The sequence below is a fragment of the Chionomys nivalis genome, chromosome 17, assembly GCF_950005125.1.
Source record: "Chionomys nivalis chromosome 17, mChiNiv1.1, whole genome shotgun sequence".
NCBI classification, from domain to species: domain Eukaryota; kingdom Metazoa; phylum Chordata; class Mammalia; order Rodentia; family Cricetidae; genus Chionomys; species Chionomys nivalis.
This window is the reverse complement of record NC_080102.1, coordinates 54,891,674-54,918,360: the sequence shown is the minus strand read 5'-3', so window position 1 is coordinate 54,918,360 and position 26,687 is coordinate 54,891,674. Positions and strand designations below refer to the sequence as shown.

The window sequence follows — 26,687 nt, the reverse complement described above, 5'->3', positions numbered from 1 at the left end:
TATAAAGATGTAGAGTAGCAGACAGCCAGACACTGCAATACTGTGAATGTCTTTCCTACTTCCGCAGGCAGGAAAGCTGTATGAACTGGGAGGAATAGGCATTTGTGTAACTGAGAGTCCCAGGTTGGTGTATGGAGGCCAATTTCACATTAAAAATAGGTCACCCTCTTGTCAACCTGGGGTACAGTTTATAGTCCCAGTCCTGAGGCCCAACTGCAGGGGACTCTTCAATAATAAGACACAGTGTCTGCCATGGACAGAACAGACTGCATCTGAGTAAGATTTGACATCTTTCTCAGTGTTTGTATCCCAACCAGCCCAACACAGGTCCAGAACCAGATGTCTCTCTTGTCCGGACTTCCAACATGCGCATGTCTTTCCCACAAAGGACCTGTCAAATAGAGTCTGGCTTTCATCCAAGGAAGGGTTGGAAAGGAAGAACGCTGAGTTGAGGAGCAAAGATTGTGGGATGGCAAGAAAAAAAGTGAGTCTGGGTAATGGATATATGATCAAGAACTAAACCATAACTTCCTGTTTGGAGACGGGCTCATCATCTTGGCTGTAGAGGGACTAGTGGGAGATAGGGCTGAGGGGCAGCACCGTGTGTTCTGGGACACTATCCACCAAGAGATGCTCAAAACAAAACACAAAACCCTGCACCAAGCAGAAGTGCACAGGACAGCACACGTGCTGCTCTCCGAGGAGTTCCGTCTGGGTAGGTCTGGGACATGGGGCCGGACACGGTACACTCCTTGTGACGGTGGCAGTAACAAGGGCACCAAAGCACAGTGACCAGCTGGCATTTATTAGTGTAGTTATACTTCATCACTGTGGTCAGAGCAAAGGAACCTAAGACTCTTTGTTATCACAAAGAAATAAATAAAGCTTATTTTTAGGAATCCTTGGGTGGCTGAAATCTAGCAGGAGCACTAGAGAAATCCAGCCTACATAAGAGATGAAGCTGGGTGGAAGGAAAGACAGCTACCTAGAAGGAGAGTCACTCGCTGCCCCTCCCCCAACTCCTGGCCACAGCTGATCAAGGTTGCAGGTACAAGGAAACCTAGTAGGGTAAGGGGCTAGGGCTAACACACTGAGAAATCATGGACTTCGATCTACCAGGAAATGAGCTGACCATGATCAGACACTCTTTCCCCCTCACTCCAAAGAGGTCTAGACAGCAGCTTCTCCAGACCGCTTCCTAGAAATGTGCTCCAGGTGGGCGTGGTCAGAGGTGTCCAAATCAATCTCATACTTGGCTAGGATTTTGAGGATTGGCCTCAGCTTCAGCCACCACTGTTCTTTGGGGATTCGGTGCCTACAGAGAAAGGACATAATGGTGATGTGATATTATCATATGCCAGTAAGCTTCTACCAAAGGCTTCTGGGAAGAAGCTGGGCAAAAAAAGGCTGGATTTCGGGCACGAGTACCTACAGTTGTTACTACAAAAAGCAAAGCATTACAGACAGTTAACAGGCTGTGGGAAGTAGGACTTGGTAGCTAGTAGCAGACAGAGGGCCATTCTAGAATGTCATGACTTACTCAAAATCTGTCTGGTCCTTCAGCTCCGTCACTGGCTGAAAGACCAGGGCCCTCTTACGCATCCCCAGGACACAACCTGAGTCTGGAGTATTGGCAAAGATCCGTCCTGGAATAAAGGATAGTCAGTTAGTCTCTACTGTGGAGTGAGCTTCTGGAGAGGGGCGCACCCTCCCACCCCACATACCATTACGGTAGCTCTCCTTGATTTTCCCAGACATCCAGTTCATAGCCTTGGCACCCATCTTAGTGGCAAAATTCCTGTCGAAGGGAGTCGGGCTTCCACCCTGAGGGGAAAATCAGAAAACTTGGAGAAAAAGGATCCTAGTGAAGTACAGAGGTCTAAATATACAGAAAGAATGGCTCCTGGATTAACACGACATTTTGAGACAGTGCAGGGATCCAAAGTAGCTGGTCCGTTATCAAGCCCAGGGCAATTAGAACATGGTAATCACACAGCTCCCTCCACTTCAGGGTAGTCAGGTCCCACTTCAGTGTTAGCCTGGCGACCACCACAATCACCATTGTGGAGATGTCCTTGTCCTCTGTAGCCCAACCCAGCTGTCCCAAGTAGAACCTCAGAATACTGTATCAGTTTTTCTATGAACTAAGAGAAAAGAGGTAGAAAAGGGGAGGAAGAAAAAGAAAGAACACAGGGCTTCATACACATACACACACACACACACATACACACACACACAGAGTAACGCTCCATTCCTGTAGAGGCTGCACCTTCCCTGATATTGGGAATTCTTTGTAGGTAGAGAAACGTTGGTACTAAGAGGCATTGGCTGGGACCATCTGGAACTAGTTAGTAGTAACCATGAAAGAGGCCTTTCTCCTAAAGCCCAGTTAGTAGACATGGAAGCCTACACTCATTCATCGGGCTCAAGAAAGGCGAAGGTGTCGTGGAAAATCAATGAGGCTCATTCAGCTAGAATTCACTTAGGCGTGTGACCCTGAAAGCATTTTCTCTCTAGATCCCATTTTCCTCATTAGAATCACTGGTTCTCAACTAGAGATCCCTGGTGGGGACATCTGGCCATGTTTAGGGGTGTCTTTGTTCGAATTGAGGGTGCAGGGGAGGTGTAGGTAGAGGCCAGGAGCGCTGTGAAAGCCGCTACAGTGCACACAACAGCCACCACAGCAAAGAACGAATCGTCTCCCAGTGGCAATACCAAGGCTGAGGATGGATCACGGCTCTGGAACTGGGTGGTGGTTTGAATAAGAATGGGCCCCATAGGCTCAGGGAGTGGCACTATTTGAAATTAGAAGAATTAGAAGGTGTAGCCTTTTTGGAAGAGGTGTGGCCTAGTTGGAGGAAGTTTGTCACTGGGGGTGAGCTTTGAGGTTTTCAAAGCCTAAGCCAAGCCTAGTCAGTTCTCTCTCTCTCTCTCTCTCTCTCTCTCTCTCTCTCTCTCTCTCCCTGCAGACTAGGCTGCAGCTCTCAGCTGTTGCTGCAGCGCGTGCATGCCTGCTGCCATATGTGCAGCCGTGCTCCCTGCCATGATGATAATGGACTAACCCTCTGAAACTGCAAGCCAGCCCCCAATTAAAAGCTTTCTTTCATAAGAGTTGTCTTGGGCATGGTGTCTCTTCACAGCAACAGAACATTGACTAAGACAGGTTGTGTCTAAGATAAAGACGTTTTCATGTGTGACCTGACCTTGTTCCATGGTGACAGGGAGGCCCCAGCAGAGGCTGATGGGAGCCTGTATGGCCGTTGGGGGCTCTGGGTAACTAGTGAAGGCACGCCTGGGGTGTCTCCTTACCTGCTGCATGTGGCCAAGCACGTTCTTCCTGCTGTCGAAGATGCCTTTGCCCTCCTCAGAGTACAGGTTGAAAATGAAGTCAGTGGTGTAGTTCTCATTACACTTCTCATTCCTGCCAGGGAAGCCAGAAGCCTGAGTCTCCTTCATCCCTGCCTTCTGCTTTCCCGGGCTCTTCTACCTCCTCCCAAAGCTCCTCCATCCCCACGCTCTTCTGTATCCGATTCCTCGGGTGTCCCAACCATAGATCCACACTCACGAGTTCCTTCTGCACTTAGGAACAAACTGCTGACCTTAACACCAGGCCTCTCTTCACCGTTGTCTTCATCTTCTGCACCAGATGCTCCACATTCGCCTGCAAGTGAAACGGTGAATCCTAAGCTCAGCTGAGACGGGCACCCTTGTCCCTCCTCTACGTCAAGCCTTTCTAAGATGGGAGAGGGCATGGGGGAGAGTTGTTCACAAGCCTGGGTTTGAATTAGGTCTATGTCCCTTAAGAAGTTTAGTGCCCGTAGCACTTAGACCCAAACCGAGACAGGCAGAACCGAGAGAGGGGGCATTAGAGAAGCCGCGTGACTCACCCTCCCCCACCTCTGTCCTCAGAGAGTGACTGCTCACAACCTTGTTTTCACACTTTTAACATGTGCTGCTTGCATGTAAAGCAGTGGTTCAGTGTTGGGAATGTGCACCCTCATCTGAGCTCTGAGAGGAGATGAAAACAAGGCTTCCCCTCTCCGCTCTTGGCAGGGATTGGCTGGGACCCTGAGCTGGGAGTTTCCCCCAACCTGCTGCTAAATCTCTACTTTGAAGCATTCTTTCCCACCACTGAACTTAAAACTGGGAAAAATAAAGATCATTTGATCTCTCTGTGAAATATGAGTCCTGGCCAGAGGCAAAGGAAGATTTCCCTCAGAACTGGAATGGCAGCAAGAGAAATCTGGGGGGAAGAGATCATAGATTTCTCAAGCATTCAAACTACCTGCTCTCTTAAGAGGTTTGAAGTTTTGAAACCCTCTACACCTTTCTCACCTATAACATGAAAGCAATAATAATAATAATTACATGCCTGTTATGAAGATGAAATACAAACAGCACTAAAGGGCATAGCAGCAAGCTACCTGAGAAAATGCAATCCCCAAATAGTAGCTATGACCATGTGTGTGAGACAGCACTGGAGAACACTTGCAGGGAGTCCTTCTAGTCTTTATGGGGCTAGGCCCATCAGCTCCATCCTCCCCCTAAACTCCCATAGCGCTGGTTACTATAGGAACACTCGGGAAGATAGACTGGAACAGGAGAGATATCTAGAAGGCTCTGGGAGCCATCTACCTGGAGATCTCGGATGGTGAAGGGCTCCTCAAAAATGTAGGCAGCATCAGCCCCAGCTGCTAGTCCTGCCATGGTGGCCAGATAGCCACAGTAGCCACCCATAGTCTCGATGATAAATACCCGACGCTTGGTGCCTGCTGCGGACTGCTTGATCCGGTCACAAGTCTATAAATAGACAACAGGTCACAGAAAGATAGGGTCAGAAGTTGGATCTTTATTCTTGTTCAGGTTCTTTTTATTAATTCAATTCCAGAGCTATAGCCTTCTAGGCCAGTGAGACCCCTGGACCTCATCAAGGTCCTGAGTTCAAAGAGGGAACTACATTGTAGAACTTCTCTCCTGGGAAGAAGGCCAAAGCTATCTTTAATGTTGTTCAGAATAGGGATATTATACTGTATAACTTCAGAGGATATAGCAAAACAGGCCCTTTGGTAACAATGATGTGTTTTTAGGCGAGGAAAATGAATTCCAGCACAGATGCCTGGCTGCACAGAGGATTTCCCAAACACTGCTATTTATTTCAGAAAAAGAGACACTTTCCAAGACCAGAACAATAGTAGAGATAACTGGGATAAGGGGTGGTGGCAGGTGCTCACCGTGCAGATGGTATTTAGTGCTGTGTCAGCCCCGATGCTGAAGTCTGACCCGGGGACGTTATTGGAAACCGTGGCAGGAATGACCACAAACGGGATGCAGAGCTCATCAAACAGCTTCCTGCCCTCCATCAGCTCCAAGCCCCCTGTGTAAGCCTGAAGAGAGCAGCAGCAGCAGACATGAGAAAGAAAGGGCAGGCGGAAGGGGAGGAGAGGGGACAGTGGGACACTCACCTCAAAGCCCCCAATGATGACAAGGCCCTGAATGTTAAACTTAGTTATGTTGGCACTGATCTGTTCCAAGTTCTTCTTGGGCAGGGTCCTGGTTGACCAGTGTCAAGGAGCAGGGAGTAGGAAATTGGGGATGAGATAGCAAGATAGAAGGAGAGAGAAGTTAACAATTAGAAGGTGAGCTGGGTGCAGTGGTGTGCACCTTTAATCTGAGCACTTGCGAGGCACAGGCAGGCAGATCTCTGAGTTCGAGGCCAGCCTTTTCTACTGAGTGAGTTCCAGGACAGGCAGAGCTACACAGAGAAACCCTTTCCCCAAAACAAAACAAGCAAACAAGAACTAGAAAGTGCTTTCTTTAGTGTCTGAACCGCGGCCCATTCTTCCCCACAGTCCACACCGTCTTAGAGTATGCAGTGGATCTCTGGTGGTCAGACTTGCTACACGATGTGCAGTTGGGCCTGCCTATCCTCACTGAAGACAGGCTGAGTTTTGAGCGCAGTTGACGTAGGCCCTAACATGATTGAGTGATGCCGACATTCTAAGGAATCTTAAAAGGGTAACTGGGAGAGGGTGCTCCCAAAATACCATTTACCTTTTAGTACCAAGTTTGGAACCACCTTGACCAGTCCAGCCTCCAACATAGCTCCAGCCGGCTTCTTCAATCTGCAGGGAAGGGCACACAGCTCTACATCGTAGCCAGCGTGCCAGGAAGTCCATGTGTGACCTAGGCCACATCCTGAGTTCTGACCCTACAGAGTTCCCCACACTGAATTTCCTCTGCCCTTCTGACTCACCTAGGAATAACAAGCACTTATGACGGTAGACACTGTACTGATCTCTGGGACAGAGACACAAATAAGACGTGATGTTTGGAAAGGATTGTCCCGGGGTTCCTATCCTTATTACCCTAAATTAACCCTGGAGAGAGGCAAAGCTGATGGAATGGCCACCCTACACTGACCCTCCCTGGCCCCATACTGCACGTGTGCGTCCTCCCTCCTTTGTGTTTTCGTACCTGACCTTTGGCCAGCCCCTCAAAGCCATCATGTACAACCAGCACTCGGTTGCCCTGGATAAGGCCGATCCTCACAGTAGAGCGGACCGCAGCGTTCATGCCTGCAGCTGGGGCCCCCACGTTCATCACAGCCACTGTGTGCAACCCTCCCTGTTCAGAAGGAAGCAGGGAGAAAATGAAGAGAGAAACACCCCAGAGGGGAGGGAGATCACAAAGAGAAGCCAAACTCTGAGATCCTAAAACGTGTGACAATATACATCAGTCCCCCAGGGAATGCCAGTGCACAGCCTTCCACCTTATCCTATAGGAGCAAAGTTCTACATGTAAAACCTTAGTCATCATTACATAACAGACAAAAGGCCTCAGAGGACAATGCGTCCCAAAGTGTGGTCCTCGGGCCACTTGGATCCTGATCCACCTGAGGAGCAGTCCTATGTGCTGCTCTGCGTCTCACTCTGTGCTGAGGGAAGAGCCCAGGAATCTGCATCCTTCATAAGCAACCCAGACAACTCTGATAAATAGTAACACCGTGAACTGCTCTTTCAAGGGAGCAGGCGCTGAGGTAGATCTGGGTGTGATTACACCCACAGGATCAAAGCCCTCATTCCTGCTTCTTCAATGTGCTTTTGCCCACCCTGAACTGGGTGTGAGTCTTGGGTTCTCTAGCCAGGACAAGGTAAAAACCCAGGACTAGTATCTGGGGCAGCTAACAGATGGAGTTGGGGTTCCGGCACTGAAGAACAGTGGGGGCAAAGATATGGCAAGGCTAAGGTTGTGTGGACTGTGGATAGCACTTCGTGAAGAGAAACTGAGGGGGGGGGGCGGCAAGCTGCCAGTACCTTAGAGACTGGGGGTCTGACATGAGCTAGAAGCTTGTACACCTCCCAGTTGTTCATGAAGCTCCTAAAGAGAGTGCAAAGAGAACAGGATGTCTTCAGGCCACTCCTTATGGCAGGCAGCCACAGGAATCCGGGTCAGGAGTTGGGTCTTGCTGAGTTTCCCACAGGGTAAACCTCTAAGGAACTAACCAGGCAGAGAAGGGACCAGGAAGAGGATTGCCATCACTTATCAAACACTCCCTGAGGGGTTTTGTCCCAGGTGCTATGCTCAGCCTATGAGACCATTCCTTGCTTAGAGACACCCAGAGCCTAGCTGAGGGCCATTTCTAGAAATAACAGACTAGAGTGAAAAGTTCTTTCCAAGGAGAGCACCCCTAGGTGAACTCTTGGGCACCTCACAACTGACTTTCTTGGGGAAGAGACTGTTGCAGATATAACTAGAAAAGGCGGCTCATGTTTGGGGCCTAGAGTGATACAGACTTTTGTCTTCATTCTGGTATCTGGTTGCTAGAGTTAGTGAATTTCTGGTCACTTTCTCACCGGCCTCTCAGCTTCATGGCTTCATCGAATCTCTTCTCATCCATAGCCTTGGTCACATCTTTGGTCTAAGGGAGGACACAGCAGCAGTCACAACTCCAAGGCATGATTCTGCATGACCAAATCTCCTCTGATGGGATCCTGTTCATCTATACCCCACCTTTCCCGTGTCCCCCAAACTATCATAGAAGCATCTTTATTTTCCCTTAATTTTTCTGAGTAATGAGCAGCAAAAGGGGACTAAGTTCTAATTCTGGGCAGAGTAGAGGAGTGTTCACAGGCAAGAGAGCCTTCCCCCTTATGCACTCAGGTCCCCAACAGTGGACTACTGAACAATGAGGAGATTCTACCAGGTGGGAAGTCCCCACAATGTGCTGCTCAATGGCTGCCTTCTACCCAGAGCCTGGCTGGGCTTCTGGACTCTGGGGATGCAGTCTCAAATATGGCTGCAGGTTATTGGGTTTCTGAAGTCTCAGAGAGAAGCAGGCCCAGAGTGGGGGAAATTCAGGCATCTTCAACAATCAGGATCAATACTCTAGTTCAGCAACCAGCCACTGTATTCATATCGTGGCATCAAAGGAGTGGCTACCCTAGAGAACCCAACGTTTTCCAGGTACTGTGTCAGGTGCAGCCCAGCGTCTCCCAGTCTTTATCACCCTGGAGGTGAGCAGTAGTCATCCTGGGTTGATTAGAGAAACTCATTTAAGGTAGATGTCATATAGAGATAGGAGGTAACCAGCTAGAAGTTACTAATTAGCGTTCCCCAAGTCTCAGTACTGTTAGGAGGACGCAGCATTTGGACTCCCACATAACTACGTGATTGGTGTTTATAAAACATTAGAGAGTATGTGGACCTCCATCTTCTGTAGGAGCCGAGGGAACCGATGCTGAGTGGTGGGCACAGCTCTGCAGATGGCAGTCCACTCTTACTCTGCCATCCTGCCTTTCCATCTTTTCCTCTAGTGGGACTATAGAAGTCGATCTCACTCCCCCCTGAGCTCCCAGGAAGGGGCGTAAGACTGCTAAGGCACAGAACAGGGTCAGCACTTACCACTTGGACACACTCCATGAGGGGCAGGCGCACTGCCTGGTTACCAGAGAGGCTCACCACACAGGCTGGGGTGTCTGGGGTCCCCTCCAAAAGTGCCATCACTGCTTCTACACCCATTCTGCTCCCCTGGAGGAGTCCATGGAACAAAGAATTTTCTTAGACCTCCCTGTTTGGCTTAGCTAAGAGCCAGGATGCCCAGGGCCCTTTCCAAATCCTAGAACTGAGCTCCAATCGAAAGGCTGCATGCATCTAGGAGCTTGCTGTGCTTTACCTCCCTACCCAGATGTTACCAAAGCGTGATGGCTGTCTGCGCTCTTGCCATCAGAACCCTAAGGACTGTACTCGGTTCCAGAGAAGCATGCCCATGACACATGGTGATCAACAGAATATGGGAGGTTAGCAACACTCTCTTCTTACTGAGTAGATTGCTTTCCTTCCAAGTGAAACGGGGTAAGAATGATAAACTGAGTATCCGAGGTTAGATCCCAGTAGCTTCCCTCATACTTAGAGCTCCAAGAGTGATCCTCACAACTAGGGGTGCTCTTGCCTGTCCTCATCTTTGTGTATGGGAACAGATGAGGACCACTGTAGCCTAGAGGCGAGTGGAGGGACAGCATGGCTAAGGATATAAGCCCCATAGAAGCAAGACAGCAAGGCTGGGGGTTCTAAGGTACAGGAGCCGAAGAATCCTGTGACTTACCAGAATCCGATCAAAGGCTGATGGTGTCCCACCCCGCTGCACGTGTCCCAAAACAGTGACCCTGGTGTCATATCCAAGACGCTTTACCACCAGCTAAAAGGACCAAGAAGGGGAAACACAAAGGGCCAGGAGGAGATGCAGTGTCAAGACTCGGAAGCCAACAAGGGAGTGGCCAAGCATGCTGGGCACAGGGTTTCACACTAACATTCTTGATGTCTTCTGAGGTGATTGCTTTTCCATTCTTGTCGATTGCACCCTCGGCAACGATGATGATATTGAGCCGAGAACCACGGGTCCTCGTCTGGTCAAGAACACGAGAGACAGCAGTTAATGGAATTAAACTGATGGGTAGAAAATGTATCACCCATGAAATAGGGTGAGGGTTTATTTTTCCCTCAAAGGGCAAGATAAAATGTCGATACCTCACTGAGTCGACGACAAAGATGTTCTTCCCAATCATCATCTGGTGGACATTCAGGAATAAACACCCAATCGGCCCCACAGGAGAGAGAGGTGACAAGGGCCAGGTATCTGAGATGAGAGCCAGAAGCAAGGACTAGGAATCTTTTTAGCCCACAGTCTCATCACACCAGCAAGATCTCTTAGTCCCCATAGCTGATGAAAGATACGGAGTCCCTGCATTTCATTCTTGAGGCAAATGAGCACAGCATCACCTTACAGGCTTCCCAGCTCAGAGACTGCCCATCCTTCCGTGTGTGCCTGAGCATGGCCCACATGTACCACATGTACATGTAAGAGGGGAGACAGTGCAGAGGCAGGGAAAGATAGTCATGTTGTGTGGACTCTCTGGAAAGAGGGAAGGGCCATCTCTAGATCTATGGAGTGCATGGGTCAGGATAGGGATCTTACCCACAGTGGCGACCCATCACTTCTAACACAAATGTCCTCTGATGGCTGCAAGAAAAAGACGGGATTTACAGTCTGCACGTCCCAGTGCCAGGACCAAGACGCCATCCCCACCTAAGTTCCTTGGCCTCTGGGAGATGTGTTTATGCTGCTAGCTATTCAGTAGGTTTCCTGGAAGACTATGAAGACATGGGAGAAGCAGTTTAGCTCCCTAGGACAGTATGGAAACTCTATTCCAGGAAACGAGGAGTCTCAAAAGCAGAGAGAAATAGAAAAGATGAGGAAATGGGACTAGGCTAAATTGAAGTCCTGCAAGATTACCCGGGGTAGATTGGCAGCCAGCTGTCTTCCAGTTTCCTCCACTGATCCTCTACCTGACCTGTTTACTTCTGAACAGTGGTGCTAATGGCATCCACACAGTTGGGGAGCGCAGGTCAGATTGTGAGCTCCCCAGATCTGCCTTACACTGAACCACAACCCCGTAAGACAGTGATTCTCAACCTGTGGGTCATGACCCCCTTGGGGTCGCATATAAAATACCCTGCTTATCAGATATTTAGATTATGGTTCATAAAAGTAGCAAAGTTACAGTTATGAGGTAGCAACAAAATAATTTTATGGTTGGGGATCACCACATGAGAATTGCATTACAGGGTCGCAGCGTTAGGAAGGTTGAGAACCACTGACATAAGAGATTGTAGGTAAGACCCCAGAGCAACACGCCTGAAAGACAGCATGGAGAGCGCAGGAAGGCGTTTAGGAGCCAGAGCAACTTCAGATCTCTAGGGGTGAGTCTCGGAAAAAGGTGTTCAAGCCCCCAAAAAGCACTCACAGGGGCTTTTTATTCTCATTTGTTCTTGCCCGTCCTCTCATCTGCTTCTTTACTGCCTCCCTCCTGGGTGCTCTTACCTCTGAGCAGTGGTGGTTATGGCATCTACAATCTCTACTATCCGGTGCAGGGCAGAGTCAGTACCAATGGTCATATCAGTGCCACAGAAGTCATTGTCGATTGAGCCAACCAGGCCCACAATGTTCAGGAAGCTAGACTTCGTAGCCTCCTCAGCTGTGATCTTCCCTGTAAGGGGAAGCAAACCAGAGGCCACCAGCTGAGGAATCTTCCATACCCACACAACAGATTACTAGAGAGACTGCAAGCAATAGTAGAAAGAAGGACAAAGATTGTTCGTTTGCATGTAGTTAACATTTTTCTCGAACAGGAGTTAAGAATACATACCTAACACATGCATGCACACACAGTCACATGAAAAGCAACACTGATGAAAATGTCTTACCATTTTTCTGGAGGTCATTCAACAAGTCACTCCACTCTGAACGGAAAGTGTCAGCCCCGGTGAGGCTGCCATCACCTCCGATGACACACAGATTGGTGATTCCCCGCTTCACCAAGTTATGGGCAGCCCGGAGTCGTCCTTCTCGCTCCCGAAAGTCTTTGCATCGGGCACTGCCAATCACTGTGCCTCCCTTTATGGGAGAGGGTAGAATTCAGGTCTTCAGATGGCATAGCCAATTTTGAGTTCAACATGCTAATATTTCCCCATTCAACCCAGTGATAGACCAGCATAACCACACCACTCCCTTAAGTTTCCCAGCATCCCGAAGTCACTTGTCCCTTACAAAGGAAAAGAAAATGATGCCGGATGTCATAGTGTCATCCCCATATTCTGCCATACTTAGGAGACTACTAAGATACTTAGGAGACTACTAAGATTTCACTGGAGATTTTATCATCAAAATGATTGTTTCAAGAATAAGAGAATTTGTATATGCATTAGCTTCTATTTTAGCTTTATCTCTTTACCTCCATCTTTCACGCTGACTTCTGTCTGGATTTTCCTTAGTGTCTGGCATTACTGGATTACATCCAGACTATTTTAAGGAATTCAAACCCAGTATGCTTGTAGCATCTCTCTAATACACCGAAATTCTATCCAAGATCACTCAGACAATTGGTCAATTGGTTCCTTGGGATGTATGGTGTTAGTAGCAAGGGCCACAATATCTAGGTATTCACGGGGTGGGGGGGAGGGGACTACTCTGTATGTAGCAAGTCTTGATTTCCCAGGAACTTATAGATACTCCAAGAGGCAAGTAGGTTCAAGAGTTTTCATAAACAATAGATGCTCCTGGCATCCATGGCTCTGGGGTATTAGTAGAGGATACTTATTTATTCTTAGGCCACTCTGTGGTGGGCACTATTGCTTGTATGGAAACTTCACTAGATCACTACATATTAAATGGCTTCCCATGGAATTTTTAGAGGATCTAGGTAAAGAATGGGATACAGCTGTGATTTGTAAATTTCTTACTAGATCAGCAAATGGTTATAGTTCTAAGCTAGCGCTGAGTGGACACATCTTAAAGTACTTGAACAACACTGGATAATCATAGAGGGCTGAAGATAGGGAAAACCAATTTCCCTAGGATTCTTTGAGATGCTGCAAGATGGTCTCAATTCCCTTTCTCCTTTAAATAGTCCAGTTTCAGGCTGTCACATCACGAGGACTGGCTGAGTTCAAGTTTGTTGGCCTCGGTCCTCTAAGGTTATTTTCAGGGCCAGACTTTCCCCGTGACCCCAGAGTGCTTATGATGTGTCAGTTGCAAAAGTCTTGCTATGACCTTTCGATAAAGGGCAAGCCATCCTGGAACCACCTTCTCACCCCCTCAAGCACTGCAAGAAGCCAGGATGGTGTTTTTAAATGCAAAGGGTAAAGGGCAAATATAAGCCTCTTCTGTCACTGAAACCCTTCACACCGAACCAAGTGGCAGGGAATCTGGGACACCAAAGTGGGATGAGACAAGGGCAGTACAAACAGAACACGAGTTCTCTGGGACATACCAGCTGAAGCATCATGGAAACGCTCTCCCAGGTGGCCTCCCTGATGTGCTCGCCACCATCCACCAGGCCTTGGTAGCCCTGAAGGGAACAGTATATCCAGTAAGTCTCCATTAAGCTCCCTCTAGATGGCCAAAACTAAGACAGCTCCCCTAGAAAGAGGTTCAAGCTACACCATCCCAATAGTGACACCTGGATGCTCACGAGAATGTTATATTTAGTAGATCAGTCCCAGAAGGGACATGTCAACTTTTTTGGATGTTCTAGTTTCTCTCATTCTTTTCTTTTCTTTGAGACAGGGTCTCACTGTATGGCTCTAAATGACCTAGAATTCACTACACAAGCTGGCCTCCAGCTCACAGATATCCACCTGCCTCTGACTCCAGAGTGCTGGGATCAAAGGCATATGCCACCATGCTTGGCCACCTCCTACTCTTGAAGTATCAAAATACTCTTCCATCTTAGTTCCTTTTTACCCCCTCATGCTATTTCCTCCAAGATGTTTCCTGGGAGAACTAGAAGGTAGCTGGTTTTGATAACCTAAGGGGAAAGGAGGATGAAGGAAGGGAGGAAAGAAACAGGATTTATTATAAAACTACCAAAATTGGCAGAAGGGCACACAGACCATAAGGAAAGGACGGGCGAAGCATAAGAGGAACTGAGCACAGGCAGCCAAGGAGGAGTCAGAACCTCAGAAAGCTGGGAAAATTCAGAAACACAGCGACACCCTGCCTCTCTGGGGCTCTACCCTTAGTTACAGTAAACTTGCTGGGAAAGACATCCCATCTCAGTTCTATCTCTATGAGCTTCTTCTTTTAAATTCAGTAGGCAATGTGAGGACCCCGTTTGCAGAAATCAAAAGTGGGAAGGAATGACTCAGGGAGACAGGGCCAAGGAAAAGAAAACAGCATCGCAACTAGGAGGTGGGGAAGAGAAAGTGGGAAGAGGGTGGGAGGCAGATTAGGCAGAGAACAGAGAAATGGCAGAGAACAAAGTAAGAACCAACCTCATGGACAAAGAAGACACGGGCCCCCGTAAAGATACCAACTCGAACCACAGCCCTGACAGCAGCATTCATACCTGTGAGGAGGGGGGAGAAATCAGGAACAGGTCACTCGGAAGAAGCGCAGTCCTGGAACGCATAGCAGTTACATCTGGCTAAAGACTGGAGTCAGTCCTGTGAGTCTAGACTCCTCTCACCCAAGTCTTCTCTCCCCAGTTTCAGTGGCTGCATCCAATGCTAATGGAGCTCCAGATACCCCATCCACTTCCCATCCAGTTCCTCACCTCAACCTTGACCTTCCCAACCTTGGCCGGCAAGGGTATCCTGAGAACAATGTCAGTGCTAAAGCAAGCACTTTCCCAGCTGTGTTTTGTGGGTTAGATACCACGGGGCTTGGTCAGAGATTCTCTCTCTCTCTCTCTCTTTTTTTTTTTTTTTTTTTTTTTTGAGATTGTCTCTCTAATCCCTCCCATAACCTGGACATTCCTCCATTTCACAGATTTCAAAATGGAAGGTCAAAAGTGTCAAGGTCACAAAGGCAACACCCTACAAAGTTCAGATTTGAATCTAAGTCCTCCTGTGTCCACATTAGCACTCTAGACTGGACTCCGTGCCCATGAGCCTTCGCGGTTTCCCTTACTTTCTGCACTGAATAGACATCCAGCTTTAGGACACTGTTCACAGGGAAACATGACTTTTTTATGCCTAAGTGATCTGACAGAATACAGTTTGTTTCTAAATATGTTTATTATTGGATAGAGGATTCTTTCAGGACACACACACAGAGCTACCATTTGAGCTATCTACATTACTACGTGTGCCCCCAGTTGTGATTTTCCAGCTCCCTCGGTGCCAGGAACTTGTGTGCAGAACTGGTGAGGCGTGCACTCCCCTCCCCACCGTCCTACCGTGTAACCTCACCGTCCTACCGCGTAACCTCACCGTCCTACCGTGTAACCTCACCGTCCTACCGTGTAACCTCACCAGGAGTCATGGTGGTGCTTGTACATCTCCGAGACAGAATAACCAGCTTCTAAAACTGCTGTAGCCACCATCTCTCAGATATTTTAGTTTCGATATAAAATGTATCATATGATTCTTAAATACTAAGCCTGCAAACACTCGGGAAACCATGACTCTTGGAGCCTGTGAAGCATCAAACTGAAAACCATCACAAACTATTGAATAATCCAGAGCACTTAGAATAAAATAAGTTTTCCTTTTCTTTCTTTTCCTCTCTTCTACTCCACTACTTGCAGGTCGACATAATATCTACTATATAGTTATTAGGTCTAAATCGGACTGCAGGTCCATTCAGCCTTGAACAAAGATTAACAACGCACACCATGGTCCTGACAGCAGTGAACAATAGAGTCTAGGGACCACTGTCTCACGACGTAAAAGCTTACAGTGTGGTAAAATGACCCCTGAGGAAAGGGAATGTAAAAGCACAAATGAACAGGACCATCTCAGCTTGTCAGGAGTGCTCAAAAATACAGCATTTGTCCTGAAACCGAGAACGTGATTACCAGTCCTTTCTGTCAGACAGACGATTGAGGAAGACCCTTCTAGGCAGGGAAAATTGCAGAAAGGTGAGGGCCAAGAAATAACTTCAGGTAATTCAGTATTATAAAGAGTGAAAAGCAGAATGGGAAGTGATGAGAGATAGTGCTACAGGTGGAGGGGGCGGTGCCCGTATGCCATCTGAAGAAGTCTGAATTTTATTCCATAGGTCTGGATTTAACTGGGGACCCATGGATGTGTGATCAGTTTCAGAAAATCCATAAACCCCATAAAACTACATGAGAGTTTTGTGATCTTAACATTCCTTGTAGGAGAAGGTCCATATCATTCATGATCCTTAAAGGGGTTTTTAACGCCTCTCATGCAAAAAAATAGCTACAGAGAATCAAGAATCTCTAGGAATTTTGAGAGTTGAGGTACATGATAAGATTTGCATTGTTTATCAGAAGGGCTCTGGCAGCAGGGTGACAAGCAGCTAGTTAGCAGGGTCACTGGGAAAGGGGACCTTCTGGCACCCTAGATAAGACATGAGGAGGCCTTGTTGTAGAGGGGCATGTGGGACAAAAGAGATAGTGGACAGAAGACACTCAGAGAACAAAGAAAGGGACTTGGATCCAATAGGCGAGGTGATTAGATTTCACACCCTGAAGAGAGAGGTGCCCCCTTCGGACGTAGTAAAGGGTTCAACTGAAGTGCCATTAACTGGGCATTTAACTGGCATGCTTCGTTTGAGAGGGTAGGGATAGGGGACAATGTGTTCACATTAGGATGGGTTGAATTTAAAGTCCTTGTGGGACATGCACACCAACTTGGAAGAGAAAACATATATGATTAGAGAGGCAAAGGACAAGGAGCTGAACTCTGAGGAGAAATGACTGTGGTTACTAATAAACTAGGAAGAGAGATACAAGAAGAAGCAGGGCTTAGCAATGTCTTAGAAGTCAAAGGAACCATTTCAAAAAGTAGGAGCAGTTTCAAATGCATCTAACAACGCGTCTAAGATAAAGATCGAAAGGTTGGGCTTGTCAGCAGAGGCACCTATGAGCGCAGCTTACTCATGACATCACTTAGGCACAGTCCCGAGAAGTCTAAAAGTCTACGTTCATATATTTAGTTGGAATGATCTGGAACAACAAACTTCTGCACAGGGAAGGCCTGAGGAGACCCAGTGTGTGTGAAGGGAGCATCTGAGTCAGGGCAGAGTCCTCAAAACCCCAGGACAGATGAATAAAGCCCGCTCAAAACAATCGTTGCAGATGGGAAACTGTTGCTTATTCCCCAGGCCGTTGCACAGCTTACAGGATTCTTTCCTGGATCTGGAGCTCTGGACTATACACTGAGAATCTGAGGAAATGAAGAGCTGTCGTTCCGAAATGTCACAGCAGAGGTTTCTTTCTGAACCCAAGCTGAGAAAGGCGTGAGGGGCCCAAAAGGTCTTCCCTATTAAACAAGCACTAGTTGGTAGGAACTTTGGGAAGAAGAAAAACCCCACAGTAAGGAAAGCCAGCTTTCTCCTCTCCCTCCTGCTTTCTGAATTCAGCCCTGCCAATCTGCAGAGACCACCTATCCCACTTCTACATGGACTGAGTGTTTCCTCATCGTTTTTGGATCCCTTTGTCCTCCTGCGCTCAGACCCTAGCTGCCTAAAAACACTGGGCTGGGAAGCACAGTTTAAATGCAGAGTCCCCAGTCTTCCGTCTCTTCTACCCAACCTCACTGCTTAGCCTCGTCTGGCCGTTGGCCAATCCTGGCCCGACTTTTCTCAGCTGTTCCATGTTTCCCTAAATAACCCTCTATGAGCAGCTGCATGACTTATTAGAAGCAAGATGAAGGATAAGATTACTGGAACATGTAAGAGATATTCGGGGACAAGCAGGAGGGGCTCTGAAGAACGTAGGCTTGCAATCTGAAGCAGCCAATGCTGTCTCTGGGGAAGATCCTTAAGGAGGAAGAGCTGGGTCTTGTGTCTCTACAAGACTAGGTAGAAAATAGAAGCTAATAAAAAAAAAACTTGCTATATTGAGGATGATCTTGCATTTCTGATCTTCTTGCCTCCACCTCCCAGCTGGGCTTCCAGAGTAGAGCACCGTGAGCAGGGGACGCGGTATCTCATGCACCTAGACAGGCTCTCTACCAACTGAGCTACGTCCTCAACCTGATCACAAGGGTTTGGGAAGGTGGTACTGACAGGTTTCTTCCTGAGCTTTGGAAACGGTAAAAATTATGACAAATGTTTTCTAGATGTGAGTTATACTCTCTAGTAGATGGATACTAAAAAATTAATAAACCCTATGATAAGTATCCGGAGAGGTAATAGAATCCCAGTCCTGTACTCCTTTAAAAATAGGATATGTACGCATTTGGAGCCACGGCCTGGAGACAGCAGGCTAGAACAGATGGCCGAGGTCCTTTCCAAGGCAGGATATGCCAATGTCAGGAGGCTCAATGAGGTGTGGATCGGTGGGGCTGTGGCCTTTTGGGGCGGAAAAGGAGTACGATTTAGTATTTATTCCATTCAGCCCAACATTCCAGATTCTTCACTCTTGAGCTCGAGACATCTAATTCATGGTCATAATCCTACTTCAAGACACTGACTCTGCTGAGCTCAAAGAATGGCAGCTGTGGCCTCCGTGGGTTTTACAGAGTTCAGTCTTGCTTTACCATAATGCCTGCAGCCCCTTGGGAAAGGAGCGTTCCTATTCTTTCCTCCTGGGAGGCCAGCATGCTGTCTCTGGGAAAGCTACCACTGTATTGGGACTTCATCAGCTAGGATCTCTCAGCAGTATTTCAGACTTCTGTTCTGGTTTCTTGTCTCCCTAGAAGGTCATTTTCTATCTCTCTTGATCCCTTCTGACATGCACCTATCAGATAATAGATTCGCATCGTAACTACCAGAAAGTCCCAGAGGCTTGGGTTCTCTTTTTTTCTTCTCCCCATTCCCTTCTCTCAAGCCTCTCTTTCCCTCTTCTTTCTAGAGAAGGTCCTTTTCTCTTATTCTTTTCATATGGTCTCGTGGGTTTTTTTCAGCCTTTCTCTTTTCCTAACCTACCCCTCTAAGTACATAGGCCACAGGATCACCAGTGAAAAGTGTGTCGAAGATCACAGTACTGACATGGAATTCTATCAACAGAGAAGCAACAGAAGTTGGGCTAGCGGCATTTCCAGCCACCACCAGGGTTCTGTATTCCTAGTCTGATCATTCAGGCCTCTGTGCCATGTCCTCCTCCCTCAGGCTCTTCATGATTAATTCTGATTTGTTACATAATTATAATCAATAAATGTGTTTAAATTTTGAAAGTCTGATCTTCAACATACACTTTTCAGTGTTGATCCTGTGTCCTCCGTACTTAGATGTGTGGGTTAGGAAAAGAGACAAGCTGAAAAAAAACGCACGAGACCATATGAAATTTTGAAATATGGTAATAAAAAAATACCATGACCCCAGGGTTTGGGGAGATAACTTAGCCAGTCAGCTCAGATCCCAGCACCCATGTAAACCTGGAGGCAGTAGCAGGTATCTATAAACCCAGTGCTGGAAGTGGAAAGATATGTGGGTCCCCAGAGCTGGCTGGCCAGTTTGCAACAGCACACAGGGCATGCTTATATAATCAATAAGAGACCCTGTCTCCAAAATCAATCAATAAGTAAGTAAATAAGGTGGAGAGACTGAGGAAGACATCCAGCATTGACCTCTAGCCTACACACACACACACACACACACACACAGAAATACCATGAGAGCAAATATCATTGTTTTCATAGATGCATCGTCAGCACCCACCACTCTGTTTGGTCATAAAAGGTGCTCAATAATTTGTTTTCTTTATTAGGCATCCACTTCCTGAGTGTGTGCTATGGCCAGCCACTCTTCTAGGCACCATAATTGAATAAAAGGATCCGTTTGTTGTTTTGTTTTGTTTTTTAAAGCATTTTTCTTGTGAAGCATTTCCCAATTACTCTCACCAGGATTTACTATATCCAACATGGCCAGTGCACACTGGCTTTCTTGTGTTCGTGTGCCTGAGTAAGAACCCAGCGACACAAAGAATCTCTCTCAAGAGAAGTCAGCTTCTGCACAATAGGGCTCTGCACAAAGTGAGTGCTTAGTCCTCAGTACTAAGTCACTGAGTACCCTAGGGCCAGAAGCACCAGAGGAAACCTGTTAACACTTCAAAGAGATTATTCTCTACAGCGTACTATCAGCTCAAATATATGAAAAAATGAAAGTGGGAATTGTTTTGTTCTTGAAACATGTTCCATCTCTCCCACCTAATTTTTTCCACATACTTTATTTGTATGGCCTCAGATTCTATTCAGAGAAAGGTTCTCTCTGTTTCCTACCCCTCTAGCCCCACTGGGTCTGTAGCGATTAACTGATATTCTTCCCACTTGTTAAAGGACCAGAAGGGAGGGAAGCAGGGCGGGCAACAGAGCACTGGCTGAAGTTGGTGAGTGCAGACACTCCCCAGGGGAAAAACCTGAGGATCCAGCTGGGTTACACAATAACAACACCAAGTTTCTTCCCTTTCCCAATCTCCAAAGTTCTTGAAATCTATTGCTTTCTCAAAAATCTTATCTCAAATTCTTTCCAATGCTGCTCAAGGACCAACTGCATTAATTTCCAGAGAAGTTGGATAGAAGTTCTACGAAAGTTCGGGTCAACAGTAGCAGAGCAAACAATACCTAAATTCACTTAGAGGTCCATGTTAGAGCTTCTAGGAAAACCCAAGATCCTGTGTGAACCTACATGAGAATAGTTCTAGTCTACAAACTGAGGGAGTCAAAAAACTCAAGAATCACAGCAACCACGTTTCTGTCCTGTTTCACTTACCTTGGGCATCTCCGCCAGAGGTTAACACGGCGATGGCCTTGCCGATCCCCAGCGTTTTGGCTGCATGATGCTCTTCATGGGTCATGATCCACTCTACAAGTCAAGACAATGGTCAGTTAAGATGCGACGGATCGAGGTGCCGCTTGCTCAAGAAGTGTCTGTCTTAGACTGGCTACAGCCACCCAGTTAGACTCTCCCACTAAAGCTGAGCTCCGCAGCCACAGAGCTTTGGAAGTCTTCCAGAGCAGAGCTGCACCCTCTCAGAGTGACAAGCTAAAGTGTCGGAGTAAACTAGACCACGGCTACATAACTCCTGGCCTATCCTTCCCTGCCCCCTCCCACCCCAGTTGGAACCTGTCTTCAAAACAGGTTAAGGTCGAGAGGAAAGGACATTTAACCAGAAAGACAGGAGGAAGCAAGAGGAAATCTGAGTGCATCTTTTTAATGAAGGAAGGAGGTGCTGCAGAGGGCATAAATCAGGTGAGGTTTGGGTACTGACAGAGAACCAGCAATGAGGAAGCAAACAGTCAGGTGCAGGCTGGCTTCTGGCTCAGAGTAGAGTGAGCAAGGCTGGATGACAAGGAGCTAGAACTTAAGTTTGAGGTTATAAAGGAAGGCACATGAGAGCCAGACAAACTAATGGCGTCAATCTTAGGAATGGTTAGGGTCTTTCTACAGTTCTACCCATTCCTCTCAGGCTTTCTAAGCAGCAGCTGAATCCTTTGTCTTTGGGCTTTGTCCCTCACATTATATGCTATCAAATGGAAGGGTAACAAAAGTTCTGCTACACACAGATACAGATGTACACACACACACCAAAATTGTGAGACCTTTATATAGCCATTTATAGAAGACTGTGTGTGTGTGTGTGTGTGTGTGTGTGTACATCTTTAAATATAAAATACAAAGCATACTTTGTTGGGTTTTTTGAGACAGGGTTTCTCTGTAGCTTTGGAGCTTGTCCTGGAACTAGCTCTTGTAGACCAGGCTGGCCTCAAACTCACAGAGATCTGCCTGCCTCTGCCTCCCAAGTGCTGGGATTAAAGGTGTGCACTACCACCGCCTGGCAAGGCATACTTTTATATCCATAAAACACCAATAGGTTCATCACTTCCCATTACCCAGGTTAACACTGTTACTTTAAAATGTGTCACTTGCCTCTCAGAGTCAACACTGCCACTAAACCCTACTATCCTTCCTCTTTCTCTTCTGGCCCGTACCCTCTTTTCTATCTTTGTTGCCTCCTTCTACCTGAGTTGTTGTGGCAATAGCTGAGCTTATCTCCCTTAACACATTAGCTTGTACTGCCCTTCTTCACTTTATTAGAAACACAAAATGAACTTTCATGGGAAGGCTGCAGGCCCCTGAGGCTTTGGTAGAGGGAGGATTCATGAAGAGGAACAAGGACTTCAAGGGAAGTTTGCTTCTGTCTAGCATCTGGGGAAATTGGGATAGTTGCTTATAGAGACTAAGTCACAGAAACATACAAACCCATAGATACCAATAAAATATATGTGGTGAGACAAACATGAAGATAGACATATAGGTTAGAGACAAAGATTAACAAACGCAGTAGAAAATCAGCATTGACGGGTGGAGTCAAAACTTCATGATTCCCATTCCAAGCTCCTACGACTGAGCCCTGGCTACTCTTCAGCCCTCTCACTACCCACTACCCGTGGATCCTCTGGCCCACTGCCGTCTGAACATTACTTTGCTAGTCCAGACTTTGGTGTCCAAACACACTGCATCCTTTGGCAGGCTAACCTGTTTCTTTCCATCCACCCACCCATCCACCTATCCACCCACTCATCCACCCATCCATCCACCCATCCACCCACCCATCCACCCATCCACCCACCCATCCATTCATCTACCCACCCATCCATCCATCCACCCACCCATCCACCTATCCATCCATCCATCCATCCATCCATCCACCCATCCACCCACCCACCCACCCACCCATCCACCCACCCATCCACCCACCCATCCATTCATCCACCCACCCATCCATCCATCCACCCACCCATCCACCTATCCACCCACTCATCCACCCATCCATTCATCCATCCACCCACCCATCCATCCATCCACCCACCCATCCACCCATCCATCCATCCATCCATCCATCCACCCAACCAACCATACACACATACATACCTCACTCTATCATTTAAAGCCACACCTCCTTATCCTTATTAACCTACTAAATCTTTACTAGATATCAAAGGTCCAGAAAGCCTTCTTTTTGAATCTTCTACAAGTCACATATTATTTGGAAATAATTATTTATTTAGCATTCAAATACAACTTTATTGACATTTTAATTGCTTTTTATACTTATAAGAGGGCCAGACTAGATGAAGGGTTAGCAAACTCCAGCCTGTAGGACAAATCCAGCCATTTTCACTTATTTCTATGAAGGGTCCTTACATTCTAAATGGTTACAAAAATATTTTATGACAGGAAAAAAAATTAAAATTCAAATCCCCGTATAGCTGGGTACTTGCCTGTAGTTCCAGCTATTCCAATCTGATAGAATTCAAGAGTTCAAGACCAACCTGGCAAGCTATCACAACCCTGTCTCAGAGAGGGAAAAAGCAAAAGCAAAAGTGTGTCCACGCTCTCTGTGCTCATCTTGTGATCTAACACTGTGCAGGGTCTACAGCAGACCTGATGGTGTGCGAAGCCTAAAATACCGTGTCCTTCTAGTAAAGCTTCCTGACTGCAAACCACTAGATTGTGTTATTGTTAAATGCACTTTCTCTAACTAGGATGAAAATTCTTCCAAGGCAGGGAGTACGTTCACTTCTAACATTACTTCCGGTGCTGGACAGATGACCCAGAAGTTCAGAGCACTGACTGCTCTTCCAAAGCCCTGGGTTCAATTCCCAGCACCCACATGGCAGCTCACAACTGTCTGTAACTCTTCCCCACTGGACACCATCTTCCAGCCTCCACAAGCATGAGGCACACATGTGGTGCACAGACATACATTCAGACAAAACGCTTATAAACAAAACAAGAACAAAAACCCAGTTCCAATCCTGCCCATTGAAGTGTGTGTGCACAGGGAGGATCAGTGACACTTGCTGAGAAGCATCAGTGAACCGATAGACCACAAATACATGAAGAGTGGGCTTGGGAATGGATGTACCTCCAAATTCCACTTCTAAAGCCTCAGGACTGGGAATATAACACAGTGTGCAGTATTGGCAAGACCCTGGATTGCAGGCATCACAAGTTAGAAAGAAGGAAAGAAAGAAGGGAGGAAGGAAGGAAGGAAGGAAGGAAGGAAGGAAGGAAGGAAGGAAGGAAACAAAGAAGAAAACAGGAAATGGGAATCAGTCTAGACGGCCATCAGCAGATGCATGGGTAATAGAAATGTGGACATATACATAATGAATTTTACTCAGCTGTAAAAAAAAACTAAATTAAATTATTAAATTTTCAGGAAAATAGATGGATCTGCAAAGAGTAATATTAAGTGAGGTGACCCAAGCTCAGAAAGACAAAATCTGCATGTTCTCCCTCATATGAAGATCCTTTCTTGTAAGGTGTGTATCCAAGAACAGGAGGAGGGCTGAGTAAAGCCTAGAACTTAGGAAGGAGACCAAGAGAGTGAGAAAACAGGTAATGAAGGATGGGAGTCCATGGAACATGAAAAGAGAGATCAGAGTACAGGGTGGTGGGGAGATAAGGGGAAAGAGAATCTACTAAAACACATTTGTTATAAAATGTCATAGTGATATCTAATAGCTTGTGTGCTACTTTAAAATAAAAAAAACCCTCAGACACACCTAGGACTTAGAAAGTGACAAACTGAAAAAGCAACATATACCTAAAATGTGACCGTCTCAATTTCTGTTGTTCTTGAGAAAGACTACATGATTGGAGGAAATAGAAACCCAAAAATTTGGGAAAGAAAAAAATAGACATCTGACTATGCTGATCTTTAAAACCTCAAGTTTTCTCTTCTCTTTCTCTCCTGGAGTTCATCACCTGTAGAAGCCCCTGGATGCCTTGATGTCATAGTTTCAGTGGGAGGGGGAGAGAGTTCACCCTACCATGGCTGGGATGCTGACCTGGAAACAGCAGCTCACCTCCTAATCTGTATGTCAAAAGGCATAAAAATGCATGCAATTCGTACACCAGCAACCTTTAAGGGTTCACAGTGACACGCATGTGGACAGAGTCGCAGATACTAAATATAAATATACAGAATCGTGTGTGTGTGTGTGTGTGTGTGTGTGTGTGTGTAAGCATGCAGGAGGCAGGAACGCAGCATCATAGGTGCACCAATTTGAACTGGATATGTGCCAGGGGAGGGGTCGGGCAGCCAAGTGCAACACAGCCGAGCACCCCCGCCATACATCTAGGACCTGAGTCTACAAATGCTGGGAGGTTAACCAAGGGGCTCGGCTTCTTCACGCGACCCAGCTCCCATCCCCCTCTCGCCTGCGATTTCAGATGCCTTGTCACGTCTGGCCCTCTGTTCCTTTCTATCTTCCCCACCGACTGTTCCCAGCACGTTCGCTCCCACCTCACTCTTGGCTTTGCCCCTCGCTCTCCACCCAAGGCCTCCCTCTTGCCTGGTAGTTTTAGCTCTCCTCCGCCGGCCGCTTTCTTGCAGATTGTCCTTGGGGAAAGGAGGAGGGGAGTTAGGCGAACACTGGGAGGAGCCAGGTGGAGGCAGCCGCGGGAGGAGGGGAGGCTTCCAAACCTCCACTGGCCAAAACTGGCAAGGAGGCCCCGCCTCCCCCTGCTCGCCTCTCCTCCTCTTCCCCCTTCCTTTAAGAACTATGCCGCTTTTGCAGACTTGCTTCCCAAAGACCGCATCTTTATCTTGGGAGCTCATGAACGTGGTGAGAGATAGAAATTACGTAGTGGCTAATCTTGTTTCCAACTGAGCCAACTTTTCCCTTTCTTGGACTGCATGAGATTCCTGGAATTCAACTATCTCTTGTCACTGTTCAAATCCTCCCCTCCACACTTGACCACCTCCATCAATCTTAACAAACATTTTATGCAGAGCCTGTGGGACAGATCCCTGCCTTTAAGAAACACCGAACACTCGCATCTCTTATACAGTCACCTCAAAACTCCCTCCACATTTGCATCACCTCTCTCAGAGATCATAGGAAGAACCCAGCCTGCGTGGTACCAAGAGGAAAGGGCCCCTTCCCAAGTCCACCGCATCAGGGTTGCAGGGTTTTTGGAAGTGAGCAAGCATCTCCTTGAGACCTCATAGTAAGCAGCATGCACTCCAGGAACAATGGCTTAGTGCTCATCCCAAACTCAGATCTCCACTTTGCTCGCTTTGCTCCACCCTTGCCTTTGCTTCAGTGCTGCCCACAGTCAGCTCCACTCTTGTTTCTCTACTGCCCTTTCTCTTGCTGACTCTTGCCTCTGCCCCGCACATTCTGGCTTCCAACAACAGGAATGCAAGTGAACAAGCAATAAAAACTTTTGACTGAAAATTTATACACGTTTATGTTGCAAATGACACCATCAAGAAAGTAAAAAAGACAACCTATAAAACGGAAGAAAGTATTTGCAAATTATGTATCTGATAAAAGCCCAAAATGTAGAGGAAAAGCCCTGAGACCTGCCTGGTGACCCACCTCCTGCCTGCCTTTCTGTATCACACACACACACACACACAACCAGATCAATGCATCTCTCAACCTGCATCTGAGATGTTTCTCTCTGTAGTAGATGGAGATTAACACAGAGACCCACAACTGTACAAAGCACAACAAGTAAGAAATCACACCTCCAGCCCAGAGGCTCAGGAATCCTTTTTGAAGAAGAGTAAGAAAGAAAGTAAGAGCCGGAGGTGGTGGGGGACTACAAGGAAAATTATCTTCTGGACGCATCAGAGTACTGCAGATATGAATCCACAGCAATTTCAACAGCCTGCACAAAACCTCTGTGAGTCAAGGCCAGAGCTGGGAAAATGGAGCCAATGGCAATCGTTAGCTGCTGGGAGAGGGACAATATT

General features: G+C 47.1%; 1 protein-coding gene across 1 annotated transcript; it reads right to left on the bottom strand.

Annotated features, from left to right (window-relative positions):
- Positions 1-784: 784 nt before the first annotated feature.
- Positions 785-25,420, bottom strand: Pfkm (phosphofructokinase, muscle). The gene is made up of 23 exons (XM_057791831.1): positions 25,276-25,420; positions 20,681-20,773; positions 14,329-14,402; positions 13,326-13,403; positions 11,761-11,950; positions 11,378-11,543; positions 10,472-10,516; positions 10,024-10,132; positions 9,807-9,902; positions 9,602-9,694; positions 8,902-9,027; positions 7,854-7,918; positions 7,314-7,377; positions 6,475-6,624; positions 6,052-6,122; positions 5,463-5,550; positions 5,232-5,384; positions 4,636-4,800; positions 3,600-3,661; positions 3,310-3,421; positions 1,725-1,824; positions 1,541-1,646; positions 785-1,315 (listed from the first exon to the last, which is right to left on the bottom strand). The coding sequence occupies exons 2-23, from the start codon at positions 20,763-20,765 to the stop codon at positions 1,171-1,173; spliced, it is 2,343 nt and encodes a 780-aa protein (XP_057647814.1). The 5' UTR covers positions 20,766-20,773; positions 25,276-25,420; the 3' UTR covers positions 785-1,170.
- Between the last annotated feature and the right edge of the window lie 1,267 nt (positions 25,421-26,687).